General features: G+C 49.2%; 1 protein-coding gene across 1 annotated transcript in view; it reads left to right on the top strand.

Moving 5' to 3' along the window:
* The first annotated feature begins 506 nt into the window (after positions 1 to 506).
* The window catches only part of LOC119404760 (Kruppel-like factor 1), a 211,224-nt gene continuing 186,128 nt past the window's right edge, over positions 507 to 25,602 (top strand). Inside the window, exon 1 of the mRNA XM_037671421.2 lies at positions 507 to 1,303. Coding sequence (XP_037527349.1) covers positions 1,205 to 1,303 — 99 coding nt within the window. The 5' untranslated portion in view covers positions 507 to 1,204. The remainder of the gene's footprint in view (positions 1,304 to 25,602) is intronic.

Below are 25,602 nucleotides of genomic sequence, written 5' to 3'. Positions count from 1 at the left end.
AGAGCGCGAGGAAAGACGTCGCTCCCCTCACCTGTTCCAGAAGGTTGGGGGGAGGACCCCGAAGAGCGACGAGGAACAAAGACACGCGTCCCTCTCCCTTGGCCTCGCGAAGTCGTTAGGGAGCCAATCGATTGGGGGCCGATTGATTTCGTCAGCCGCGTGCACACACACCTCGATAGCCCTTTTTCCCCGCCTAGTGGGGTGAAAAAGAAAGGGGTGGTCCCGCCCGCTGCCGCCGCTCCGGGCAGGTAAGAACACCCCACTCTTCTTGCCCGTCAGCCTTGGTCCATTCTCTCGGGGCGCCAAGACGCGCTGGGCGAGAATAAGGGGAGCACCTTCCTTCCTTCGGCCGGCGATGGGACCCACGACGACTCTCGCCGCTCCATAGTGGTGTACCGGACAAGCACCAGCTGCATCGCAGTGGGGCACCACGACGACGACGACGGGGTGACCCGACTACCATCCCTTTCCCCACCCTCACTCACCCAAGCCGTTACGGGGACCAGGCGGGAAGCTTCGCCGGCCGGCCGCTACGCAGCGCCACGCTTACGGTGAAACGCGCGCGCCAGCGCGCGCACCTGTTCGCGAGGGTAGACAGGTGCGAGCGTGGACGCACCCCGAGCGGATCGGTGCCCGTCGGGAGACTGGATCAGACGATCAGACGCCGTCGCCGCCGCTGGGACTCTTTGCCGCCGCCGTCGCGTCGTGCGACCAGGACGGGAGGAGGGAGCAGCAACACCGCATCAGCTGACGGAGCGGCGTGGCCGCTTCGCTCGCGCTCGCCCGTCGAACCATCAGTGACGTTGTTCATCGACGTTTGCGACGTCGACAAGGACTTCTCGCTCGCCGCCGCATCATTGGATTTGCGCTTGACCTTTTCAAAGTGTACAGTGCCTTCGTGCTCGAACCGTGTGCTTTCGGTTTCGGATCTTCCCTCATGAGGCATCGGCGACGTCCGGCGACCGGATTGTGCGGCGAGGTTGTGCGGTGGCCCTTGTGATCCGTTGAAGTAAGAGTCCTGCCTCAACGTGTGTTCATTCTGTCTCAACGTGTGACCGATGCATCTGGGACCGTAGAACGTGTGCGTCCCGTTGCCCACACTACAGAGCACGCGCGCGCGGAGTGTAGTGCCTGAGACGTCTTCCCTGTCGTTGTGCTGTGTGTTTCTTTTGCCGACGGTGTGGTGACAAGGTGGTGCCGCGAGATGCTCGCCGGAACTCAGTCGACCTGGGGTTGCCCGCCCGTTCACATAATGGGTCTCGGCGATGGACCACGGGCTGCCGACATGGCCGACTTCCAGGACGTGAGTACCTTACACAATTTGTACGATGACATGCCTGAACAGAGCCGCTTGCAGATTCGGGAATTTAGCGCTTTAGAATTGAGACAATTCGTTGTGATCACGTTGTCTACGTCGAAGAACCGTTGGCGGACCACCAACTGGTCGGGGCATTAGCACAAACGCATTTTTCACGCGCTCGCCTCGCCACAGTTAGAACGTCGGTTTTCGACGTTCCATAATCCAACGGGCCCGTGACGAAATTCCGCGCGATGCACCAATAGCGAGGCACGCGTGAACCGGGTGCAACGTTTCGGACTCAACGTTTCGGCGACGCACCGGACGCATTTTCCTCTCGACTAAAGCACTCGACAACCACCTGAAGTCCGAGTTCAACCAACGAAGTTTTCCGGTGACGCGCCTGCTTACCGATGGCACTGTCTTAACGTTATGGCTTATCGTCACGGAATGTCTGCTGGTTAGGTTGAATAACGCTTCGGGAAATGACGACTAACGCTCGGAGCGCACAGTGATGGCACTCGTGCGTTTTGGTCGCTCTCTGTAGCCGATACTTCTACTCCTGTTACTAAACGTCGGGCAGGTACCGATGCCAAAGGACCAGCAACGGAGATTAACGTTATACGCATATGCGCTTCGCCATCATAACATTAATTAATGTACCACAACTTGAAGTAATCAATTAGGTATACTACCTGTGAATTAGTCAAGTCCAGTTATTATGTGAGTACATGCTCGCAGGCTTCGCATGCTCGCACGCATACAAGGATCACCTCGAGCCAGTTTCTCAATGCACATGAACGAGGCTTATTGACTTTATACGCGTTCATCATTACAGGGTAATGGAAGGAATGAGCAACTGATTGGATCTGGCGACACTTCGCGTTTTTTTTTCACGGTGATTGAAAGCCTGCGGGTCATCCTGGCATTCGAAGTGCTCACAGGGTTCAGTGCTGTTCCGGAACACTCCATATAGTGGTTGTCCGAAGTAATTTTATCCTGAGGTCCTCCCTGGAGCTGGTCGCTCGAACCAGCGGTATCGGCGCTGTTTTAGATGCTATGGACGCCGTCGAATCTGCATGATTCACGTATCATAGCGTGGTGCGCAAGGCAGACAAGCGCCAACAAAGCTAAAGTAGCTGCAAATACACATGGCTCCGTGTACGGGCCAAACTGCTACACAGCTAGTTTTGTTCACACACCACAACATTCGCCCTTAATCATTGCTCAATTCATCCTCATTTGTGAAAAAGCACTGCTTTTCACTGAAAACCAACTACAGCTCTACAACTGCTGATAGATCTCATAAGCGTGCAAGTCCAACGTTAAACACAAACCTGGTATATAGATTTACTGCACGCTGAGGTTACCCACATGACTGACCAAATTTCATGCATGACGCTCGTAAAAAAAAAAAAAAAAATGAACACACACACACGCACGCACATTTGCACGGTGCAGTGGTAACGCGCACACGATGAACATTATTAACGGCCGTTCCCGTGAACATGCCCCACGTTTAAATTTGGATTGTCGATCACAGATTGTGTCCTTTAGTATTAAGAAATAATAACAAATAATAATTTCTGTGGTATTACGTGCCAAAACAACGATTATGAGGCGCGCCATACAGTAGAGGATTACGGAAGTTTCGACCACTTGGGAATTCTTTAACGCGCACCAAAATCTAAGTACACACGGGCCTCTTGCGTTTCGCCTCTATCGAAATGCGAGCTCCGCGGCTGGGATCGAACCCGCGTCTTTCGCGTCAGCAGCCGAGCACCGTAACCACTGTACCACCGCGGCAGCCGAATACTGGAGGAAATGCATCTACATCTGTGGACGCAAATAGCCTGCGTTCTAAACCATCGTTTCAATCCCTACGTAGTGAATATAATGAAATACGATCCGCAGGTTCCCACTGGCGTTTCATGTACACTTGTAGCATTGAGAATCAAGACAGCTGCAGTCAGTTCACTGCTCTGGGTCGCACGGTCGTTGATCTATGATGTCCAGTTTTCTTATTCCAGCGTCGGACATTCTTGTAAGAAAGCGCTTTTTTCGAGCGTACTTCGAACCCGCTCGCTCTCTTTCTCTCTTTTCACGCATTTCATTCCATATTTCATATATTTCATTGGACATCACTGTGCTTTCCGTTTCACACGCGATTGCATTGTTCAACATCTCCTTTGTACAATCCACTCCTACCTATGGCTTTAAATCAAGCTCGCAGTACGAAATAAACAAATAAACGCGGATAAACTTGAAATAGAGGCATGAAAGAAAGAGTGAAACACGCGCTTTCGTTACAAATGGACCTTTGCAAGCGCAAGCTGTCATCTTTTTAAGATTCAACTCGTGTGGTATGTATACACGCATAGAACGCGTGAGACGCGACAACAGACTTGCTGGGAGCGATTGTTTCGTCACGACCATTACTTAAACTGTCGCCGAGCGTCATTTACATGCCAACGACAATGCCCGGGAATCCCGCACACGGGGTGGGCTTCCGTAAACCCCGTTGTTCCGTTGTAATCCCGCTATACCTCGCGTTGAGGCGAGGCCTTTCTAATGTCGGCGCGACGCGACGCCGCGAAGTCGCGTCGCACCTGCCTACAACGTTGTACGTATACGCCGGGGCTAGCTGTTTTCACGCTCTGCAATCACGCCAGACCCGAGAGAGCCCGCAAAAAAATTCTCAACCTTGGAATGAAGGCGACTCGGGAGAAGGCGCGCGTTATCTTAATGACAGGCTGGTGCTACTGCCAGCGCCACTCATTTTGAGGCCGAAAACAATTTTCGCGCTTATTAGAGAGGGATTCGTGGTGCGAGTTTGGAGCGTCCGTTTGAAAGTCGAATGCGCGGTTCTGTTTCCGATAGAATTTTTTTGTGTTTCTGCTAATTGGGCGTCATAAAGGCGTCTATACTCCCGTGGCTATACATTTATTTCGGTCTCGCCTTGTATATCAAAAAAAAAAAAGAAAGAAAGGTTGCGGCGCTCAGAAGGATGCCATTAGTGTAACCTAATATATATGCGAGGCCGCGCGTTGGTGACGTGTAAAAGAAATGGAGACGAAAAATAACGAAGCAGTAAACAAAAAGATATGACGCTGCACACACCAGAACAACAAAACTGCAGTTCTTACGCGACTTACGCATGCAGGCGACAACTTAGCATAAACCTTGAAACCAAAGCCGTAAAAAAAGCGAGGCATGCACACCGGGAAGTTAGTGATCGCAATTGCCCGCAACACCTTTCTGCTTCGGCGATTCACGACCGGCGGAAAATTTCAAAGCCCACGTATACAGCCATACAAGTGCCAAGCAGGCTGATACTTATTCCAGTATAAAAATACCGAGGTCGCATCTCCTAGCAGCTAAGACCATGTTTTTCGGATTCCAATCCTAGCAGTAACTTATATCCCATAAGCAGCGAAAGGATAAAATTAGAGAACAAAGCGTGGAAAACGCGCTTGTCTATGCCGGACTTCAAATTATAGAGAATCGCGTTATCGCAGCACCCAATGCCTACTTCAGTTCGAAAGTTTATGCTATAGCCATTTTTTTTTCGTTACTCTTTAATCGATGCTTTGTACTTCGTAATCATCGCTCACACATAAGCTTACAAAACCTTGATGGTGCGCCACTTTGCTTCATTTATGGACTGGTACTCTGGCGAACCCATCCCTTGGAGTCAAGCTCTATACGTTTCTCGCCTATAGAAGCGACTACCCGTTCTCACATTCATAAAGTTATCAATCGTCACAGCAATGCGCTCAAGTGCTCGCCATCATGTGTATGCATGCGAATGCATCTGTCGATCATAGACTGCCGATCACAGCGCCAGCGCGCGTATCCAAATGACACTTATTACGAGGACTACTTGAAAATGAATTCACTTGTACCGATTGACCAATAGTATAACAGCAGAAGGTACGCGTATACGTGCAAGATGGCAACGAAAACGCTCTGAAAGCTTCTCGTTTCCGCAACAATGAGAAATCACGCATTTCCTGAAGCGCTCGTTTTGTGCGCAAACGAATAAGGGCCCATATTAACTAGAAACGTGTTGCGCTAGAATGTTACGTATAGCAGAGGACTTCTGCACGCATTTAGCGAAGCCACCTGGCCAATCAGGTGGCGTGCGTGCGAGTGGACTGCTCTGTGAATCCGAGCCCATACAGAAGAAGCGTGTGAACACCGCTCGCAGAGCTTATTCGGTAGCCGCAGTATAGCATTCAGAAACGGCCAATTTCGACTCACGCATACGACAGGGGCCCATTCTTTACGCGCATAAGGTGTGCTGCGCGAGTTCTTACATTGGTGCGCCTTTGATCACATTATAAACCCCTAGCAGTGACCGATTGCGAAGAGAGCGCATCGAAGATTGATTGATCCTTTAACGGTGGAGAAGGAAGCGCGCGGTTTTCCTTCTTCTAACAGCCGTGACAACTGCTTCTAAAATGGGGTAAGACAAAAAGCAATAACAATAGAGGGAGGACCGCATTCGGAAGCGACGGCGATTCCAAAACGCCCTTGAGAGGCGTTCGGCGAATAACAACGCGCTCCGATCGGCAGGGGGGGGGGGGAGCATATTTTAACGAGGCCGCGTAATTCCGGCAGTTATAAGCCGGAGAAGATGCGAGATTGCTTGCAGGAGACAGATCAGCGCGCGAAAGACAGGCAGCGCAAACCCATTGCACGTAAGAAATGCGTATAGCCGCGTGCAAGTATACCAGTCATCGTGACGCGGCTTTGGAAGAAAAGCGTTCAGACCACGCGCGGCTCACACAACATATATAGCCACGAGACGCGGCGATCAATCAGGTCGCAGTAATTCGGCCATCACAAGGCGAATTTTCACGCTTTGACAAGCCCTTCTGTTGGTTTGATTGATTGAATGATTACGAGAATCCTGCGCAGCGAGGAAAAAGGAAAAAAAAAAGGGGGGGGGGGGTGTAGAGAATTCGTTCTTTCTCGTCTTCTCCGACATGCAGATGAGTGACGGCACAAGAGAATGCGGAATCAGAATTCGGATGCAATCGTTAAGCGCACGCAGCGTTATACACTTGCGTGAAATGGCGAAGGCGCGTACGCAGGCGAGCGTTTGCGTACACTTTTCTTTCTTTATTGTGAGGTATGAAAAAAAAGAATAAAACCTGACAGACGCTTGCGTACACCGACAGACACTTGCGTATACCCGCAAACACTTGCACGCGCCCGTAAACTCTCACGTGAACATACCGGCAAACATTTGCGTACACCCACGCATGCGTACACCCGAAAACGCCACTGGAGAGGTCCAGCGTGCCCAGTGTTCAAGTACACGCAAATAATTTTGCGCAGTGCCGACTTATTAGACGGTGGCAGCGGCATCTTCAGGCGCTTCGTTTAGCAACATTATCTTGCGGACGTGTTTATGTGTACGGTGAGTGTTCTTGCAGGAAAAAAGAAGATAGGTTAAAACATAACACATTCGCAACTACGGCGTTGTCGATAATTTGCACCAGCAGATGAAGTAGAAATGCCAGTGCAATAAACAGTTCTGCATTGCGTTCTGCGCCGCCGACCAGGGCGCTTGTGTTTACGGCTCCGGTAACATGTTGAAATAAAAATAGTAAGTTTGCGGACAATCTAAAACACTATACTTGCATGCTATAGAGTAAACCCTTGCGTTCACTTGCCGGCAAACACTTGCGAACACTGTAAAACAGTAGCGCACACTTGGGAAATGCTTGCGTATATGCAAACGAACGCTTTTAACTTTCGTGCGCGTTGACGCGATACTGTTAATGATTTAGTTATTAGCTTTATAATTGGATGCGCCGAGCTTCGCATGCATGATCGCCGTGGGTTGTCGCCAACGCGCACAAGTCACACGGAAGTCACGCTTACAGCTGGAGTTTCGGCACAAGCTTTTGGGAAAATGCATGCTCTAAGAAAAAAGCCTGCTCTTCAACGTCTTGGGAGGCACGGCTTTCCGAGCTGGCACTGCAGAGCCAACTAGTAACCATATATAGACCAGGCGCGGCTAGCCGCCGCGGCCAGTGGGGCCTTACAAGAGGGTTCCACCCGGGATTAACCACATACTCTCATCATGAAAGAAAGCTTATTCTTCTTCAAAGTGCACCACTGCGCATTGCTCTTGTAACAACATAACCCAGTTTGTTCGCATGGCAACTTGGTGATGACTTACCTGTCGTCATGGCGGCGAAAGGCACGGCTACTTGAGACATTCTCTGATGGAGCTTCGTTCTTTGCAGACGGCGAGAGTTGTTGAGAAACCTGGAAGAAAAAAAAAAAGTGCAATCATTATTTTGTGCCAGATTCTAGGTGATGCGCATCGGTGGCCCACATGTATGTCCACGAAAGCAAAACGGTCGTTTGCTTGCATTCCTCCGTGGGCCATTTGGCTTCGCTCAGCGCGCTCGAAAGCGTATATGGACAAGACACGATGTTCTCGTGATCTTCCTTTCCTTTGCAAGCGCGAGACTGAGAACCGTTGCGTTGTAGTTACACCTACGGGAATTTACATTTTTCTCTAGACCAAGAGAGAGAGAGGGAGAGAGAATAGAAAGAGTAGCCTTTGGCGGGTACTTCACAAACATTCATTCAGCAAGGCGTAGGCTCGTATTCGAATTCGAAATGCTTCTGTATACCTCAAGAAGCGAGCTCGATTGCGCTTTACATATATAGCGTATGGAGTGCGCGCTCCAGTTGGCAGAGCTTCCTGTCCATCACACAAAAGAGATACGATGTAGGCAAACCTGCATGATACAACATTGCTACAAATTTTGATTTTGTCGCTTCTTCAAAGCACCCTGCAAAATGCATCTCCGTCGTCGCTTTTAACGCTTTTAACGAACCTTAAGAGACAAGCGCTTGAAGTTTGTCATTATTATCAGTGAAGCAGTGTAACAATGAACATCGCTTTACTGAACTTGTATCCCATCACTAAATCCCGAGAGATGGTGAAATATCCCCTTTCCACTACGACAAGTATTGCACTATTAGGTGCGTTCCGTTAGTCCCGCAGTACTTCTCGAACTGGCTCGCACCAGTTCTGTATACATAAAAGTACGACCCCGGTCCCGCAGTGCACACAACTCAAACTATATACTATACACATCTACACACTTAATCAGGTCCTGGTTAAATGCTGGCTATATAGAGGAAACCAGACGAAAAAAATGTCCGTTTTCCTGGATATATCTAGCACTTTAAGCGGGCCGTGATTAAGAATGTACCTCAGGTGCAGGGACTGGTGTGGACTCATTCTGTGCCGCGAGTGTCATCGAATAGCGACACGGAGGCGGTGCCATGCGGCAGTGGTGTAACGAATGGCGAAGTAGATCACCTCCTCAACTACAATTAAGCGGAAGGCGTGTGTGCGTGCTAGTGCGGCTAGATGCACTGGAAAGGGTGTAGTATGGGGTTCACCGCCGACGGTATACATAGAACGTTGCGCTGGAGGTAGTTTTAATTGTACGCAGCGAGTGCCAGTACTATAGGGAAAAAATGGAGCGGTTGGCTTTCGCGCACTGGTGTACGTACAGAGACACGCCAGTTTCACGGAAAGCCAGAGCTGGGTACCAACTATACGGTCATCACAAGAGGTACGCACTACATTGTGAACGTCATCTCCGAGTCGTCATCTTGTTCGCATTTGGCTGTTCGGAACGCGCGGTCCGAGAATACACGTTCGTTATTCTTGCGTCTGTATACCAGGAACGACAGGCTATGCGTACGCGAAGAAACTATATCGTGTAAAAAAAAAATTGAGCCAGTTTCACGACGTCAAAACTGTCTGACAGCGAAGCCGTAAGCGCGCGATGTAAGTGATTGGCTAGCAAGGTGACGTGATCTAAATCCGCCGCTAGCCTGGAAATACGTGCTTACTCATTTCGAGAATCTTCATCATAATTTTGTTTTACTTATTTCTTTACCCGCTCCCCCTTCCTGTCACGTGATCTGCATGACGTCTAATACTGAGACGACGACGGCACAGGGAACGATCACTACATAATAATAATTGTAGGGGTTTTACGTCCCAAAACCACGATACCACGGTTGTGAGGAACGCCGTATAGTGAAGGCCTCTGGAAACTTCGACCATCTGGTGTTCTTCAACGTCCTGCTAAGTCTATAGGTACACGGGCCTGTTGCATTTCGCCTCCATCGAAATGCGGCCGTCGCAGCCGGGATTCGACCCCGCGACCTTCGGGTCAGCAGTCGATCAGCATAGCCAAAAGACCACCGTGGCGGGTGATAGGTCAGATTAAGACAGCCTCGTTATGAAAAGCTACTTCAACGTGACCCCTGCAACATCCGAATTACTAATATCTGCACAGGTGGAACATCTGCGCATTCGTGGCAAGCTTGATCATTCTCGATGCTGGTGATGATTAATCATGGCAGTAATGAAACTACTCGAATCAGGGCGTTCCAATCTGGTTTCTCTTTTCACTGTTGCTCCCATCAGAAGTTCATTTACATTTTCGTCACTACAACGCGCAGATAAACGCTCGGCCTGCGTGCAGTTGCGCAAACGCCGCCGACAACAAGAAAAGAGGAGCACCTTCAACACATCATGGTTCCCACGTGTTGCGTTGCAACACACAAGCCGCCGCACTATGTGCCTCACTTTTTTTTTTTTTTACTTCGCGACTGGCACCTTCCTGCTTTTCGCAAGCTTACACTATCAGGCGCACAACGACGGGAAGCGTGTGACTGTCGGTATTACAGCCCGCGCGAAGACACGTACGCGGCGCCTCCCTGCGGCTCAAGCGCGCACTTAACGCTTCACCACGAACATGGCGCTGTATAGTCACGACGCGGCCATTGGAGCGGGGCTGAGACGGAGAAGGAATGCACGGCTAGCACATTCATTGCCCAAGTTTTAGTTTCCCCCACGGCGACGATCTCGCATCTTTGCACCCTGACATCACTGGCTTCGCTAAATTGCGTACAGTGACAAGGCGTTCTTCCTAGAACGGCCTGCCTTTGGTCTTATGCTTCTTCAAAAAATTCCACAGCATATCCACGGGGTGAATGATGATGAGTGGGGCGAAGCTCTCGTACGGCAGGATCTTGGCGGCGGCGTCGCGCAGCTTCACGCCCAGTACATCATCAACGACGTGAGATCGGGCCCGTTTATACTAAAGGGTCGATGAGAGTCATGGCGACTTGCAGCTCACTTTAATTTTACATGTACGCTGTGAATTTTTATTGTTTAATCACGAACAGGAGAAATCTCACCAGGCACTACCTTGGAGGTAAACAATGGCTGCTAATGGGGAATGAGAGACAGAAGAAGTCGGCTTTTAGCTAACACTTACACTTCTACTTCTACTAACGTTTCCTACTGGAACATTCCAATGGCTGCTAATGGGGAATGAGAGACAGAAGAAGTCGGCTTTTAGTTAACGCACACGCTGCGAATTTCTTATTGTTCAACAACGCACAGGAGAAATATCCCACCGGCACCACCTTGGAGGTCAAGATCTGGTACTAGCGTTAAGACTGGTTACGCACTACATACAGGGGACGAACGGGTGCCGCTATAAGGAGCTTCGCCCCTAAAAAACATGCATGGCCATAACCCAGCACTATAAACAGTGACGGGACAGTAAAGGTATGGGACATACTCGGCGCACCACTTCGATTAATAAGGGGGGGGGGGGCGATGTGGCGTTTGACGCATTAATGAACGTCATTCCGACGCAGCAAGCGTGTGGCACATAAAGAAAGTTCGCGTTCACTTGAACCCCCTGCTCTTGCCAATTTTCGGCGCATGCGAATAAGGTCCCCCAGGTGAATGCTTTGGTTCGTACTAGGGGTGTGCGAATATTCGAAAATTTCGAATAACGAATCGAATAGCACTCTATTCGATTCGGTACTCGAATCGAATAGTACATACTCGAAATACCGAATATTTTTCGAATAATTAGCGCCGACGGGAGAAACCCAAAACAATGAAACTTTGGAATAGTTAAAGGCCATTTCTCTTCTTTTAATCACTAAATTACCAGTATGCATGCAGCCCAAGCTTTTACGAAACTACCGACGCTATATTGATTACCCGATGAAGGCGTTTTTTTCATGAAAGCTCCATACTCGCTCAGTTTTTACTATGCTGCCTCTGCATCGCATTAGTCAGTTCCTGACTTCATCTTGTAATAACTGAAGGTGCACCTGCATTCAGCTTCATGAATAGCAATAGATGCAAGGGTTGTGTTTGCGTAAATTGTTCTTGCAGATACAGCTTTCAACACCGATGTCTACATGCCTTCAGTGCCGAGGACCATGTTGCGATGGCAGGTTTATGTGTTTCATTACCGCCTTAGCGATATGCATAGTCTTCGGTTCAAAATTGTTTAGATTTTATGTCTCAGTTTTATTTAAAAGCAGGCGACAAAGTATCTGCAGTCACTGTTGTATGTCAACCTGCAGGTACAAAATATATCGATGGCCCTGGTCGTTGCTGTATACGAGCTTACCTCAGATTTCATAGCTGTGGTATTTTGAGTCAGTTAAAAGTAAGCGCAACGCTCTTTGGTGAAAATTCGTGAATATTTGGTTCAAACAAAGAAAAGAAAAACACTGCGGAGTTCTAGGACCGTTTTGAGAATGGTTGTCTTACTATTCGAAAACTATTCGAAAAGTATTCGATTAGTATTCGTATTCGATTCGGTGTCCTCACTATTCGATTCGTATTCGATTCGGTTCCAAAATTCACTATTTGCACACCCCTAGTTCGTACGCATATCAAGTCCGCGTGCTCTAAGACAGATTACTAACGTGCCCTGCCTGGCAAAGCAATGGAGCAATTCGAACACTGAAAGAGACGAATAAGCGGAGCAACTGCCAGCCCAGATCGCCAGCTACCCCTGTAGAAGGCAAGTACAACAACAAACCAACCAAACCTAAAATGTACTGCGTTTTCCCACACCGTCTATTACTTTAAACTCGAGCTTCGATACACATATTACACACAATGATGAAACACGACCTGCCAGTAATGGCCGCTCCGTCGCACCGCGTTAAAGCTACGCTCGTTATCCAGCTAGCATGGAGAGAGAGAGAGAGAGAAATGCTGAGATGCTGGAGATACTAGCCTGGCTATTCGCCTGACTTGCTACTCCAGCTGCTGGGTGATGATTATGATTTATACACTGATAAAGACATAACAACACATATAGCCACACAAACACATAGACTGCAAAGCTTCGTTAAGGCTTGAGACCCACAAGAACGTCAACAGCGCTTTCGTGGCACGTAACGCACAGCTGGCGCGCTTTGCCATGGGCCGAGAACACGCCGCACTTCTAAGCTGGAGTCCCGTTGAAGATGTAATGCTGCCTTCAGAGACTGCCTCTGGTGCGCATCGCCTGCAGTCACACAGAACGCGTGTGGCTAGTGTTAGCAAAAAAATGTTCGGACAACGCTGCACCGAATTAACGAAGCGTAGCCGGACACGCGCCGAGGCGACAACATAAAACGCACCGCTGGAGCGCTCGACGTGATACGACGGGGCGACGAAAACTTCCCCGCTATACGGTGTCTCCCAAGGGGGTCGGGTCTTTAGCAATAGAAAGCACCGTCGCGTATAGAGCGACGATCAACAGGCGTGCGATCGCGGTGGCGGGCACGCATGCAGCGTCGACGACGTGCCACCGACAACAACTGTACGACGAGGTTGTATGTAGTCTAGGCGGAAGATGGACAAGACGCTTCTCGCACCCCGGTACGCCTTGTCGGGAAGGGTTCCGGACCTCACGCTGAGAATGGCTCCCCGCCGCACGTTTGTACACGTAAACCCCTTCGCCCTCAAGTAGAATGTGATGCGCCGGGAAGCGATCACGATTCCAGTGTTGCGGCGCGGTGTAACCCCTCGCCACCCGCGGCTTCCGGGGCGTGCGCGATCGGTAGCATCGCCAAAAGTCACGAAATACGTGCTGGCTGCTCGCGCGCGGAAGCAGCCGAAAGAATAGCGCGGGTAGCGTGAGAGCGGTGCGCGGGTGTAATGTGAGACGCGAAGTGGGGTTTTGAGATGAACCTGTTTTGTTAGGTGGTGGTGGGCCGATAGACGCATTCGGGAAAGCTGTGAAGCTTGGGGAGGGGGGGGGGGGGGGCCCGGGCCCCACATCAAATAATCGTCAAGTAGGTGTTTTTACTAAAAATAAGTAATTGAAATAGCTGTTTTTCTCAAATACAGGGTTTTCAGCAAGTGCAACCCCCCCCCCCCCTCCCGGATAAAATTTCCTGCCTAGGGGCTTGACTCCATTGTACAATGTGAATAATTATTGGACGGCTATCGGCAATGCATATTCAAAGTGACCACATACAGTTACGCAGTAACTGTATGTGGTAAATAAACAAACTGAAACTCAAATCAAGGATGGAGTGATACTAGGAAACGCAAGTAGGTTATCTTGACGTCAACTTGACACATCCAGTAGAATGATGAAGGCGTTGAGCGATTAAAAGAAGGAGAAAACAAAAACTAAAAGCAGAGAGAATGTTAAGTTGCGCGATAGCAGAAAAATGATGTCCGTGTGCGCCATCTATGCAGGGTGTGTTGATCTTAAGAAAGTCATAATAATAATAATAATAATTGCTGGTGTTTTACGTCCCAAAACCACGACATGATTATGAGATACGCCACATAGTGGAGGGCTCTGGGAATTTCGAACACCTGGAGTTCTTTAATGTGCACCTAAATCTAAGCACACGGGCTTCCAGCATTTTGCCTACATCAAAATGCGGCTGCCGCGGCCGGGATTCGATCTCGCGACCTTCGGCTCAGCAGTCGAGCAGCATAACTATATACTAGACGACTGCGGCGGCTCTTCTGAAGGAAGGAAGTCAGTGGTGTTCGTACATGTATTATACACGACTCAGCATACAGTACAAGTGAAAGTATCTGGAACACTAGCTGTTCGCGACTTCTGTATACTATTAAACTTGAATTAGTTAAATTCAGCCAAAAACATTCGACGTTTCTTCCTAAAATGCTGACGTCCTTCGGCGATACCCAATTTCTAACGGGTAAACAGCCCGACGTTTCCTCGATTCCTTCTGCCGTAATGGCTCGACACTATGTTTTCCCAAACACGTGGCGTACTTTAGCGACAACTATATAGCACGCGATCAGCGAAACGACTCACCGCAAGGCAGTCGATGGCGGCTAAATAACGGCCCAGGAAGAAAGTGTGCGAGGTTAATCGTTTGTAGTCGCACGCTAATCAACGCATTTCCTGATTAGTTCCCGCCTATTCCTCCAGTTCGCGTTGGACAACGCGAGCGCGCAACCACCATGCATACCGAAAAGAAGACGCAGCTGGTATACTCGCACACCCGCACGAACGAATAGAAAAACAAAAGGCGACCAGAGGAAGATTAAAGAAACAAAGAGAAAAGGATGTAAGTCGAAGCACGCTGGACTGCTTTTTGAAGCTTTTTCCGCGAGTCCATCCGAGGCAAGGAAGGAAAAAAAAAAGAAAAACACCGCGCGCCTGCGTACATACGAACGAAACGCACGGGAGAAGTTGGACGTCGATTAAAAACGAGGCTATAGGAGGCGCGCCGAGCGCGGATGTCTATATATGCGTCCGCAGCCGGGCGCGCGCGCGTTCTTTTTCTTCCGAAGACGCGGGACTTCCCACGTGTTCTTGTCTAAAAGCATGCAGCACCGCAGAAGCTACAGCTTACGCACCAACTCGCCCAACTTGCCATTTTGTTACTGACAACAGTTAAGCACAAGAAATTCCAACAAATGGTGCATCTTTCAGTTTTATGCAGCGTCGTAGGTAATTTACGCGGACAGCTTTAAAGGGACACTAAATAGCAAAACGATTTTTCTCATGTTAGTAAAGCACTCCTTCAAGATACCGAAAACACCACGCTTGCTGCGAGAAGGCGCTTAGTAAGCAAGAAAACGCGCAAAAACAAAATGTGGGTGGCGACGCCACCCTGAAGTTTCCGCACCATTCGCCGTGACGACACATGTTTTGACGCGCCTCCTATGGACTACATAGCTCTTAATCGGTAAAAATGAAGTACATTGTCCTCTGAGGGGGCCATAGACATAACATACCAAGTTTGGGGTAATTTTGTTGAGCCAATGGCGTCAAAGTACGATAAGTACACTTTAAATTCCGTGACGTCACGCGGGAAGATTTCGGCGCGAAGTTTAAAAATGATACTTTTAACTTCATTTTCTCCTCTGTTAATGGCAAAATTAACAACATCACAGTTCTCAGAGCACATTTTAGCGATATAACCCGATTCATTGTTTCTCTTTAGTGTCCCTTTAAGTAGGCAGTTTCGAGCCCGACTATTAGCGCAAGGAAACACGGGGACGCGAAAGAAGACACGAGGACACGTTTTCCTATACGTGTTTCTTTGCGCTAAAACGTAAGATATGCAGCACGAACTAGCCCCTTAGTCGGTTTTATTGAACTTCGAGTCCGAGTACCCCGAATAATGGAACGCGTTTTGAAGACTCCAGATGCCTCGACGCGCGCCCCTCCGCTGAGAACGCGCGCATCGAGACAAACGCCAGTGAAATGTGATGCCACCTCGCGTCGACAAGAGATAAGCTCATAAACGTCAGAATGGCCTCCGCGATCGGCACCGTCCGAACGGCGCTCAGCCGGTGCCGATCGCGGAGGCCATGGCGTCACATAGCTGTTGTTGGTATAAAACTCCTTTTGTGTCTATCCTGCAAAAACCTCGTGCCTATACGTTACAATAAACGCACTAGAAAGCATGATTACGTCGTCGTGTGAGCGAAAGGCTTTCACGCGGCGTCTCCAGGCCTTCTTCTCAGTCGCCATGTTGTTAGGAGAACAATGTAGCCCGCATGGCTTTTTTTTTTACTTCGATGCTGTTTGCGCGAAGCTTTCTCTCTTGTCGGCATCGTTTAAATCCCCATGAAACTTAAGATGACCGCTGTAGTTGTCTGTTTCGCGGCCTATACGATGCGTATTGTAACACAAACAAAATCGATACAACCTCGAGTGTCTACGGGAGCTGCGACCACATTGGCGCTTCAACCAGCATGAGAGTGGTGTCACAGGTGTAGCATTTACCGTAAACCTCGTTCTTGTATGACTTTATACGGCTGACCATCTTCAATAAGTGCATCGCTATAGAACATGATACAAATCTCGGGGATTGCTGCATGCCTGCAGAGCCTTAGTGGTTTTCGCGTTCAGTAAAATAGGGTTAGCCCATTGGGGCTACGGTAAAGAAATATAAAGCGTAGTGAATAAAGTGCGAAGGACGTTTGTAATCAACAAAATTAAGTCCGCTGTGGCGGTACAGTGGTTACGGTGCTCAATCGAAGGCTGCGGGTTCGATCCCGCGGCGAGGCGATCGCATTTCGGTGGAGGCGAAATTCTATAGAGGCCCGTGTACTGTGCAATGTCAGTGCACGTTAAAGAACACCAGATGGTCAAAATTTCCGAAGCCCTCCACTTCGGCGTGCCTGATAATGATAGCGTCGTTTTGGCACCTAAAAACCCCAGAAATTGTTATTATTGAGAACGAAAATAAGACAAATATACGTACTAACCACGGTAACTAAACAGCTGCAGCGTCTACATCTATAGTCACATTTATAACGAAACTTTGTGAGAGAGAGCGAATAACTGTGCAGTGCGTCCTTCCGCAAGTGGCGGGCACGCTTCTGCAGTTAATCGTCTACATTATGCAGCTTACTAGATAGGCTCTTGTTGGGGTGAGTATATACGGCCATATATTGATACATGCTTTTGTATCGCCACAGGTGAAAGAAACACCGCTTCAGCGTAGTTTCTTCTTTCGTTCTATTTCCACTGCACAATGCAATTGAAAACCACGCTGCAGCGAACTATTCTGCGATGTAGGTCGCTTCCGCGTTTCACTGAGTACTTTGCGAGTGGTGTTCCTCCGCGATGTATACTTTATTTGCAGCCCATATAGCAATACGCAGAGGACGCGCCAGGAGCAAGGCTATAGAGAGTCGGTCTATAGTTAAAATGTATACATATATCCAGCGAGAAAACCTATATCACACTGCCATGCAAAACATCACTGCGGCTTTCCAGAATTAGCACTACCCAAAAATCACCAGAAGTGTAACTCATCTGCAGCATATTTATCATTTGAAGAACTATGCACCGCTATTATGGTTTCCTTCATAATACTGTTGATACAATATGTTTTTGCTGTGCAAGTCAATATGCGAGTTCGTACATAAGTTTAAACAACTTTAAATGATGTGCTATCCACATTTACGTTCTCTGCAGTCGTGCTATCGCATTAGTTACGCGAGTTCTTGGAGTTGGCACAAACACTTGCATTTAAAGGCTCTCCTTGTTTTTTTGAAGGAGTACTGACACGAAAAATCAAATGGAAGGCCATGCCTCAAGAGCCTAGAAATGTACTGTCATTGAAGAATTAGCTACAACGTGTCATCAAGAACTAGTTAAGTTCGTACTGTACCCTGACGTCACGACAAGCTTCTCGTCACGTGCTAGCGCAAGATCTCGTGACGTTTCCTCGGCCGCTCCGCCTTGTGGCTCTGTTGGTGATGCGCACGCGACCCATTTTGTATGTTTTGGTATCTGACGTCATCACAAGACATACTGGCGCGTGAAGTCCCCAGAACGAATATTGTAGCCTAACGTCACGCTAGCGTCGATGTCAGTAGCAGCTCCGTGCGAAATTTGACTTTATTTTCAAAATTAAATCTCTTATCGGCATTTCTTGAGCATCGCTCTTACTCAGAGCCGTCTCTGTATGCAGGAGATTTGCATGGCGGGGTCAAGTCCACTTCGAAAATTGGTATCAGTACCCATTTCTTCCTAGTAATAGTTCTTTTGGCAGGCTTTTTTTAGCAGATCGACGAATGGGGCTGGTGATGTTAATGATTTCTTCTTCATGATTTCTCTTTCACACTTCGCAGGACGTGAATAAACCAGTTGTGAGCTTGCGTTCCACCAGTCGTGTTGTCCCTATCTCGTAGTACGAAGCGCAAGAAGAAATCGCGAGGCTTCTTTTAACCTTCAAAGCGCTGCACACAACTGCAGCAGGACAAAGGCATGTAAGCGCGACGAAGTGGACGACGGGAGTGCGGCGCGGGTGGCTATTAAGTATCATGTCGGCGGGCCTCCGTAATTAAGGAAAAAGAGAAAAAAGACGTTCCTCTTTCCTCTCTCTGATTCGGAACGGTGCGCGCTCGAAGAGCGAGCAGCCTATAGTGTATTACACGCGGATGAAGCACTGACCACCACAAACCGTGGCATCGCCGCAGCGGTTTCCTTTTCGCGTACTCTGTGCTTTGTTTCTGTTTCGCCAGAGCCGCGCGTCCATCCTTGCTCGAGTAAGCGAAACCGTGGCGATTATACTGCCCCCCAACATAGAAGCTACAGGTAGTGTCTGTTTTCGCCGGACCTCATTTTCGGAGGCAAGGCATGACGCGGATGTTCCTTACAAGTTCTACTATCTCAGAGAGAGAGAGATAGAGACGTCATGGGGAAAGGAAATGGCTTCGCGTACACTCCGCATCCGAGATTTCAGCTATCCCTCTTTACCGCTGCGAGTTTCCTCGCTAGATATGACAGCGTTCTTTCGGGCAGTATCTGCGATAAGGGAGCTCAACGGACCGCCACAATTGCTTCACGCTTTATATACGACGTATTAAAGCAAATATAGGTGGATTAAATTAGGAGCACACGTGTGGTTGTCTTCCGCGTACATCTTGTTGGAGAACTGTACGTACAGTCGGCGTCAGAAGTTTAGAGACCACTACGTACGAGAAAACTTTGAATTTCCCAGCGATTTGTGGCTGTGTTCGGTCGAGCTGCGCAGTACATGTTGGTAGCGCGTTTTAGAACAGGCCGGAAATCTAAATTCAAAGCTGCCTGATTCTGAAGCAGCAGGAATATAAAGGTTTTTCTTGTGTGTAGTGGTCCCTACACTTATGACGCTGACTGTGCAACCCGGAAAGAAAAGCCACAGCTTGTGACATCCTTCCCCGGGAGTGATATTACACCTCTTTTTACTCGAATTCGAAAGGTGCAATAAGTCTACTCTGCATTCGCAAATGAGCGCCGTCCACGTCTACTCTCACGTCACGAAGAACGAAAAGCTCCGGAACTGGAGTCGAACATGGTGTAATATATTACACCTTCAAAAATGGAGTCACTAGAGTTGTAAGCTCTAAGGGAAAAAATTAGTAATTGGACTCGTCTTTGTGAATCCCAGCTGCCTTGCCCCGTATATGACTCCCTTTAAAGATACACAGTGAACTCCCTTAGGAAATTATTATACTCTCTTCGGAGAGTCCTGGCGCCCAAAAGAGAGTTAGCGTGACTCTTTAAAGAGAGCCATATACGTGGCAAGTCAGGACTAACCGAAAAAAGTTACACGTACTCTTTTTTTTTTTTCAGAGTGCATTTGCGAGCGAAAATTAGCGAGTTTTACGTCCGACGGCTGGCACACGTGACTCAGTGGTTTCGGAGCGCGAGATCAATTAATGGGTATTATGACCTCGATTATTAAAAAAAAAAAGAAATCCTCGCGACAAAATCTGTGACTTCATAATTTTATGTTTGCGGTGCACAGTGAACCTCATACATTGTAGGCGTCATAAAAAAATCGTGGAGGACACCGGTAACGGTTCGCTGCGCGCATTAATACACACCATGCATTAAGCCTTAAGGCGCGAGCCTTATCGGAAGAGAAAGAAAAAGACAGGAGTAGTTCACAAATACTTTCAGCGATCGTACACGGGATACACCGTTCCCGGGTCTCTTATTGCTTCGGTCACGCACCAGCTAACTCGCAAGCCTGCCTGGAGCCATCGCGGACCACAGTTATTATAACCGCGTATGCCCCTGCTTATTTCAGTGACCTTGCTTACATTTGCATTCGCATTCCGTGCTCACTTCGCACGTTGTTACCTGGCGGACCAGCGTTTTCGGTAAACCCTGGAGAGAGTGCATCGCGCGCGTGCCGTATAATTGCGGAACGGGCAACTTCTTGCGTCGCAATCTTGTACCAGGAAAAAAAAAAATTGAACGAAAGCTGTCGTGCATAATTGTGTCCATGCTTGTCGTTGAATGTCTCTATTTGCGTCCACAGCGCGGTGGGGTTCTGCTTGTTTCGTGGTATACCTTCGAATAGCGTGACAGAGACGGGAAAAAGAGTTGCGCCGGTTGTTTCCAAGCATTCGAAGAAAAACACTTGCCAGCCACGACTGCTTCCCGCGGTATTCATGCTACTATCGGGCGTGAGTGCACTAATGTAAAGTGCTTAGAAGATATATACGCAGTAAAATGACGGCAATTACTAGTAAAGTGTACAATGAACCATAGATATGCACGCGAGGACTCAGTGACAGAGTAAAATTGTCAACGACAAAAAATAGCGAGAAGCAGCGTCGCCTTAGCACGGCCCTAGTATACACGACAAAGGAATGTGCTTATATAAACAAGCGCTAATACAGTAGCATGAGAGTCTGAAGAGATTGATGAGAGGCTGTGCTACTTTTAAGCGAATAAACAAACAACGAGGCGACTGTAACGACCGCGCATACCAAATAATATGCCGTCTTCCGTTGCAGTGCTGGTGCCAGCTGCCGCTACCTGCTGCTTGTTAGGTTAGCATAAAAAAGGGGTCTATAGACTTGAGCCCGCTGGCGAGGTCGTTTCGTATGTGTAGTGGTTGTTGTTTCACCCAGCTTCGCGTTATTATTATTATTTTTTAACTTTACGGTTATTGCGTCTGATATTATCGGATAATTGACCCCTAAAGGAGTCCTTCGTTTGCAAGTTGCGCTATTTAATTCAAAACAAACAAAGCTAAATTGCGTGCAAAGTGCGAGGAATGCTGTTTCTGCAGTCGATGAACGCAATTTCCCGAATTTATCGCCGCGCATTAGCCGCAGTTCAGACGTTGCAACTTGGTCTCCAGCCAGCAGCGCCTAAGGATTACCTACGCACACGTAGCTCAAATCAGCAGCTCCGGGCATCACGAAAACAAACAAATAAACAAAAACACAGTTGTCTCTTGGCCATATATAGACGATGATTGCGATTCTAAAGCCATTATAGTTAAATGTAGGAGGCTAGCTTGCGCAACGACGATTACAAGTTAGTAAAGATAAAGAACAATTTAACGAGGAACGCAGTACAGGCTCGCTAATGTCTGCGCAATTTTCTTACCGCGCCCCCTTCGGGGAGGGACCACACAATAACAACAACAACCAAACAGGTGCAGTAACAACAACAACAACAACAACAACAAAAATATCCGGCTCCCTCCAGTTCCTCGCGTGTAAACTGGCTTCGAGTTAGAGTTAAGACGACATATTTACCTCGCCGCGTTTATTATAATAATTGTGGTACCCGTGAGCCCCCCCCCCCTCCCCCCTTCCTCATAATCTGCCTGCATCCACTGCTAACGCTTGGAACCACACGCTTCGAAAACCTCGCGTTACTTTTTTGCTTTTCCATCTGTGTTTTCTTTTTTTTTTTTCGCGGAAGACAGCTTACGGTGTGGTGTGTGCGTGTCTCTTATCGGCGGCGAAATTGTCGCCAATAATTTTTTGATCGCACAGAACAAGAAGTAAAAGATAAACGAACCTACAAGGAGAGTCTGCATGGCTGAGGCAGGCGCGCACGTAGCGACGGTATTGCAAGCAGCCCACGTAATGGCGCGCATTCGAGCGGCAGGAAAGGACTCAGGGACGTCGAGCGTTCGAAGCCTAGAGCGAAAAAGAAAATAAAGAAAGAAATATTTGAACGACGACTACGACGAGTTAAAGTGGAGAACGAGACGGTGTGAGGTCGTCGGTTTCTGATTCGCACATTCGCTTCGTGCACCCCAGGGCACCGGAAGCACACCTCCGCGACCATTTTATCACTTGCCCTCTCCCTCTCTCCCTCACTGCACGCTTCTCTCTCGCCCTCAACACAACGCGTGATCTCACGCACTAGCGGCACTGAGCGCGAAATGAGCCAGTCAGCAATGCAGGCGACGAGACTGAGCGCGCCTACTTGCGTGCAGCGCTTATATAGACTGTCGCCAGGTGAAGTCCGTGGGGGGTAACGGTGCGTTTACAACGCCTCTTCCTAACAGCGTAGTCCCGATGCAACATACCGTGAAGACTCTATTAGAGTCTTTTAGCAAGTTACGGAAATACGGTACGCAAATACGGTAAGGGAGTACGGTAGCGTTCCTCCTTTCCCGCTGGTTGTGCTTTGGCCGCTCAACGACCGGGAAAGGAGGAGCGGTACCGTACTGCTTTACCGTATTTGCGTACCGTATTTCCGTAACTTGCTAAAAGACTCTATTGTCCTATCCTAACAAAGCATAACCTAACAAACACGTCTACACGAGACAAAACGTAAAGCTAGCTTCGTTACATGACGCGGCGTCACTGCAGTGCAGCTTGCCGAAATAGAGAACAGGGTGCTATTGCTTGGAAGCAAACGTTGAATTATTAAATTACGAAGTTAATGTCTGCAAACTGTTCAGTTGGTTATGTATGAAGGAAGAACCTAGCGTAGTACTGCGGAACTGTTTGGAAACACCGGACAAGGCTCTGTAACATGCGTCCAAAGCACAATATACAAGTGTTGTTTCTGCACATTAACCCTTACCAAATGCGGGCTCTTACGCAGGGAATCTGACCCGTAACCTCCTGGTAGGCAGAGAAAACAGCAAAAAAGCAACTGAGTCACGTTAGCTACGACAACATCCGCTATAATGACAGAATCTGGCCACGAAGTCGCGCCATAATGCGGTGGGAGAGGTCAAGATTAACGTTAACTATTTGAGGCTCTATAACCTGCACCCAAAAATATAAAAATGGTGTTGAAGTGCGCGCGCTGCAAGGTAAATAGATGAGCTAAAATATGGGAATGCACAGATTTTCTGCAGCATACAACGAAGGCGGCACAGCATGTTGCCACAGTCCACTGCACGCAACTCCCCGCATCATACGACGATTACCGATAGCGCGCTTAAGTCGCTGCCCACGCTGCGGCCCCATCGGCACTGGAGGGCACCGTGTGTCACAGTGTAGCCGAAACGCCGGTAATTATATGCGCGTATTAAGTTCGGCTTTGCCTCGGCGTCGTATCGATACACCAGCGGAACTCAGCCAAGTCATGAACCGTCAGGCACGTATGCGTCGCGACGACGGTTCCGCACTTTGCAAATGACGCTCCTCTATCTGGAGGATCGACTGCAGCGCGGCGGCGCGCGCTGACGTTCCCAAGATTGCGGCTCACTCGACTGCCGAAGGTGTGAACTGGTTAAGTACAGACCGCGGACGTCCTCCGGCCCTTGAGGCTTTCATGTTTTTCTCATTGGGACGGATTGCGAATAACAAGGGAGAGAGAAAGAGACAGCTGCCTTGAGACTGCTGTTACATCGAGCCGGGCACCACGGGCCAAAACACGATTGATCTCAGACACGCATCCTATAGCACGTCATGCGCCGGCCGAAAACCATCACCACCTACGGAGCGCAATAAAATGGCAGGCTGTTTTGTACTGAGACGTAACATGCGGAAGTGTGGCTTCCTGATGCTCCGGCCGCGTTAGGGCGAGCCAAGTTTCACCGCACTAACGGTATGGGGCAGACTTTTGGCGCCCCTTTGGATGATTAGAAGGCAGACCCTCCCCCCCTGCCCACACCTCCCTCTTCGTGCGCCTATGCTCCTAACGAAGGAATAGAGAGAACCTGATGCGCTCACCGGACAGCTTACTTTGGTGGTCAGAAATCGTATTGAACGGAACTAACTCCGAGTTTGTGGAGACCGCGGTGGAGAGGTCTCATTCGACTAATTTTCATTACCATCTGTTCTAGCATCTTCCCTGTTATGCTATCTCGGATGAAGGTAGAGTTGGTATTTTGGGATTCCCGTTCTCCTTGCTCACGGTGTGTTCATTCACCTCCTCTCGCGTACACCTTTCTAACGTTTCGTAGTAATGCGCCACTTGTAGCATAACTGCAGACATGTTCCTCTGGCGACTGACACCGGAGAGGTTAAAAACACAGTGTACGCGCTGATGAGAAAGTAGCACCTGCCCATACACCCTGCGTGCATCGACCCCCCCCCCCCCCTCACTCCGCTCTTCCCACCTCAGAGTTATTAGAGCATCTATCAGAGCGTCAAGACCGAGATCAAAACCTCGCGATATACACTGACACAAAAAGGTCACGCATGCTTTTCCCGGTCATCCGTCATGACGTCGGCAGTTCGGAGGTGCGCCTTTTGCCCGTGAGCATTTAGCCTCCTGGTGCGTGCGAACAAAAGAAACAAAGTATAGGCAGATCTGCGGGCTTTTTTAAAATCACAAAGAAGCGGCGGTGGACCTGACGGCCCGCAGCAAAGCGATCGGCACAGGGAGCCGCGGGGCGGGCAATCACGTTTCTATCGAAGCTCATATCACACGCGCCGCGTGCAGCCTCGTTCAGCGAGTGGGACGGACCCCATACTCACCTAGCTCTCTTCTCTCTCTCCCCCCCTCCCTCTCTCTCCACCACTTCTTGCTGAGTAATGGGCCGATTGTTCACTGCCGACGATGTCCGGCGCTTCCGAGAGCATAAATCTCAAGAAAAGAGAAAGGGCAAGCGTGCAGTGAGAAGAGCAGCGCATATGCACAAGCGTGACTAGAAAGGGACGGTCCGACCCCGCACTGCTCGCAGTTTACGAAAGACAGATAGAAGAAAGAGCTCAGCGGAGATAAGCGGACTGTGGAAGAGGCTCGCTGTGTTCGGCGGGCGGAAGTGGCCATTGAAAGGTGTTGAATCGGGGAGGCGGGTGAGCGATACGAACGCTGCTCTCGCTCGAAGGCCGTATCTGAACTTTCGCCTCGGCTGCGGATGCGACGGTAGCGCCAAATGCAGACCCAACCACCGCCTTGCTTGGGGGAGGCAGAGCTCCGGGCTGCTGCTTATAAGAATAGCGAAGATCGTGCGCGCGTGCCTGTGTGTATGTGTGTAGGGACAGCAGCCATTGTGTGTTTAAAAGTCGCAGAATACGGAAGGCGTTGAGGCAGCTGTCTTGGCTCCTTCTTCCGTCGGCCCGTTTTACGCGGGCTGATGCCGCTGCCAGTTTAAGCTTACAAGGGCCGAGGCGGAAGCTGTTACGCAAACATTACGCGCGTCGTTGATCAGCAACGCGCAATGCGCTATCTTCGCGACGCCCACGTGCGCTGACGCTCAGCAACGTTAGCCCGCGGACTTGGCAGATTTGTCATGCATGCCACCCGTACGGAAGCAAAAGCCTCGACCGGTGG

The sequence above is a fragment of the Rhipicephalus sanguineus genome, chromosome 9 (assembly GCF_013339695.2).
Source record: "Rhipicephalus sanguineus isolate Rsan-2018 chromosome 9, BIME_Rsan_1.4, whole genome shotgun sequence".
NCBI classification, from domain to species: Eukaryota; Metazoa; Arthropoda; class Arachnida; order Ixodida; family Ixodidae; genus Rhipicephalus; species Rhipicephalus sanguineus.
The sequence above is the reverse complement of the archived record's forward strand: the minus strand, read 5'-3'. Positions and strand labels throughout refer to the sequence as shown.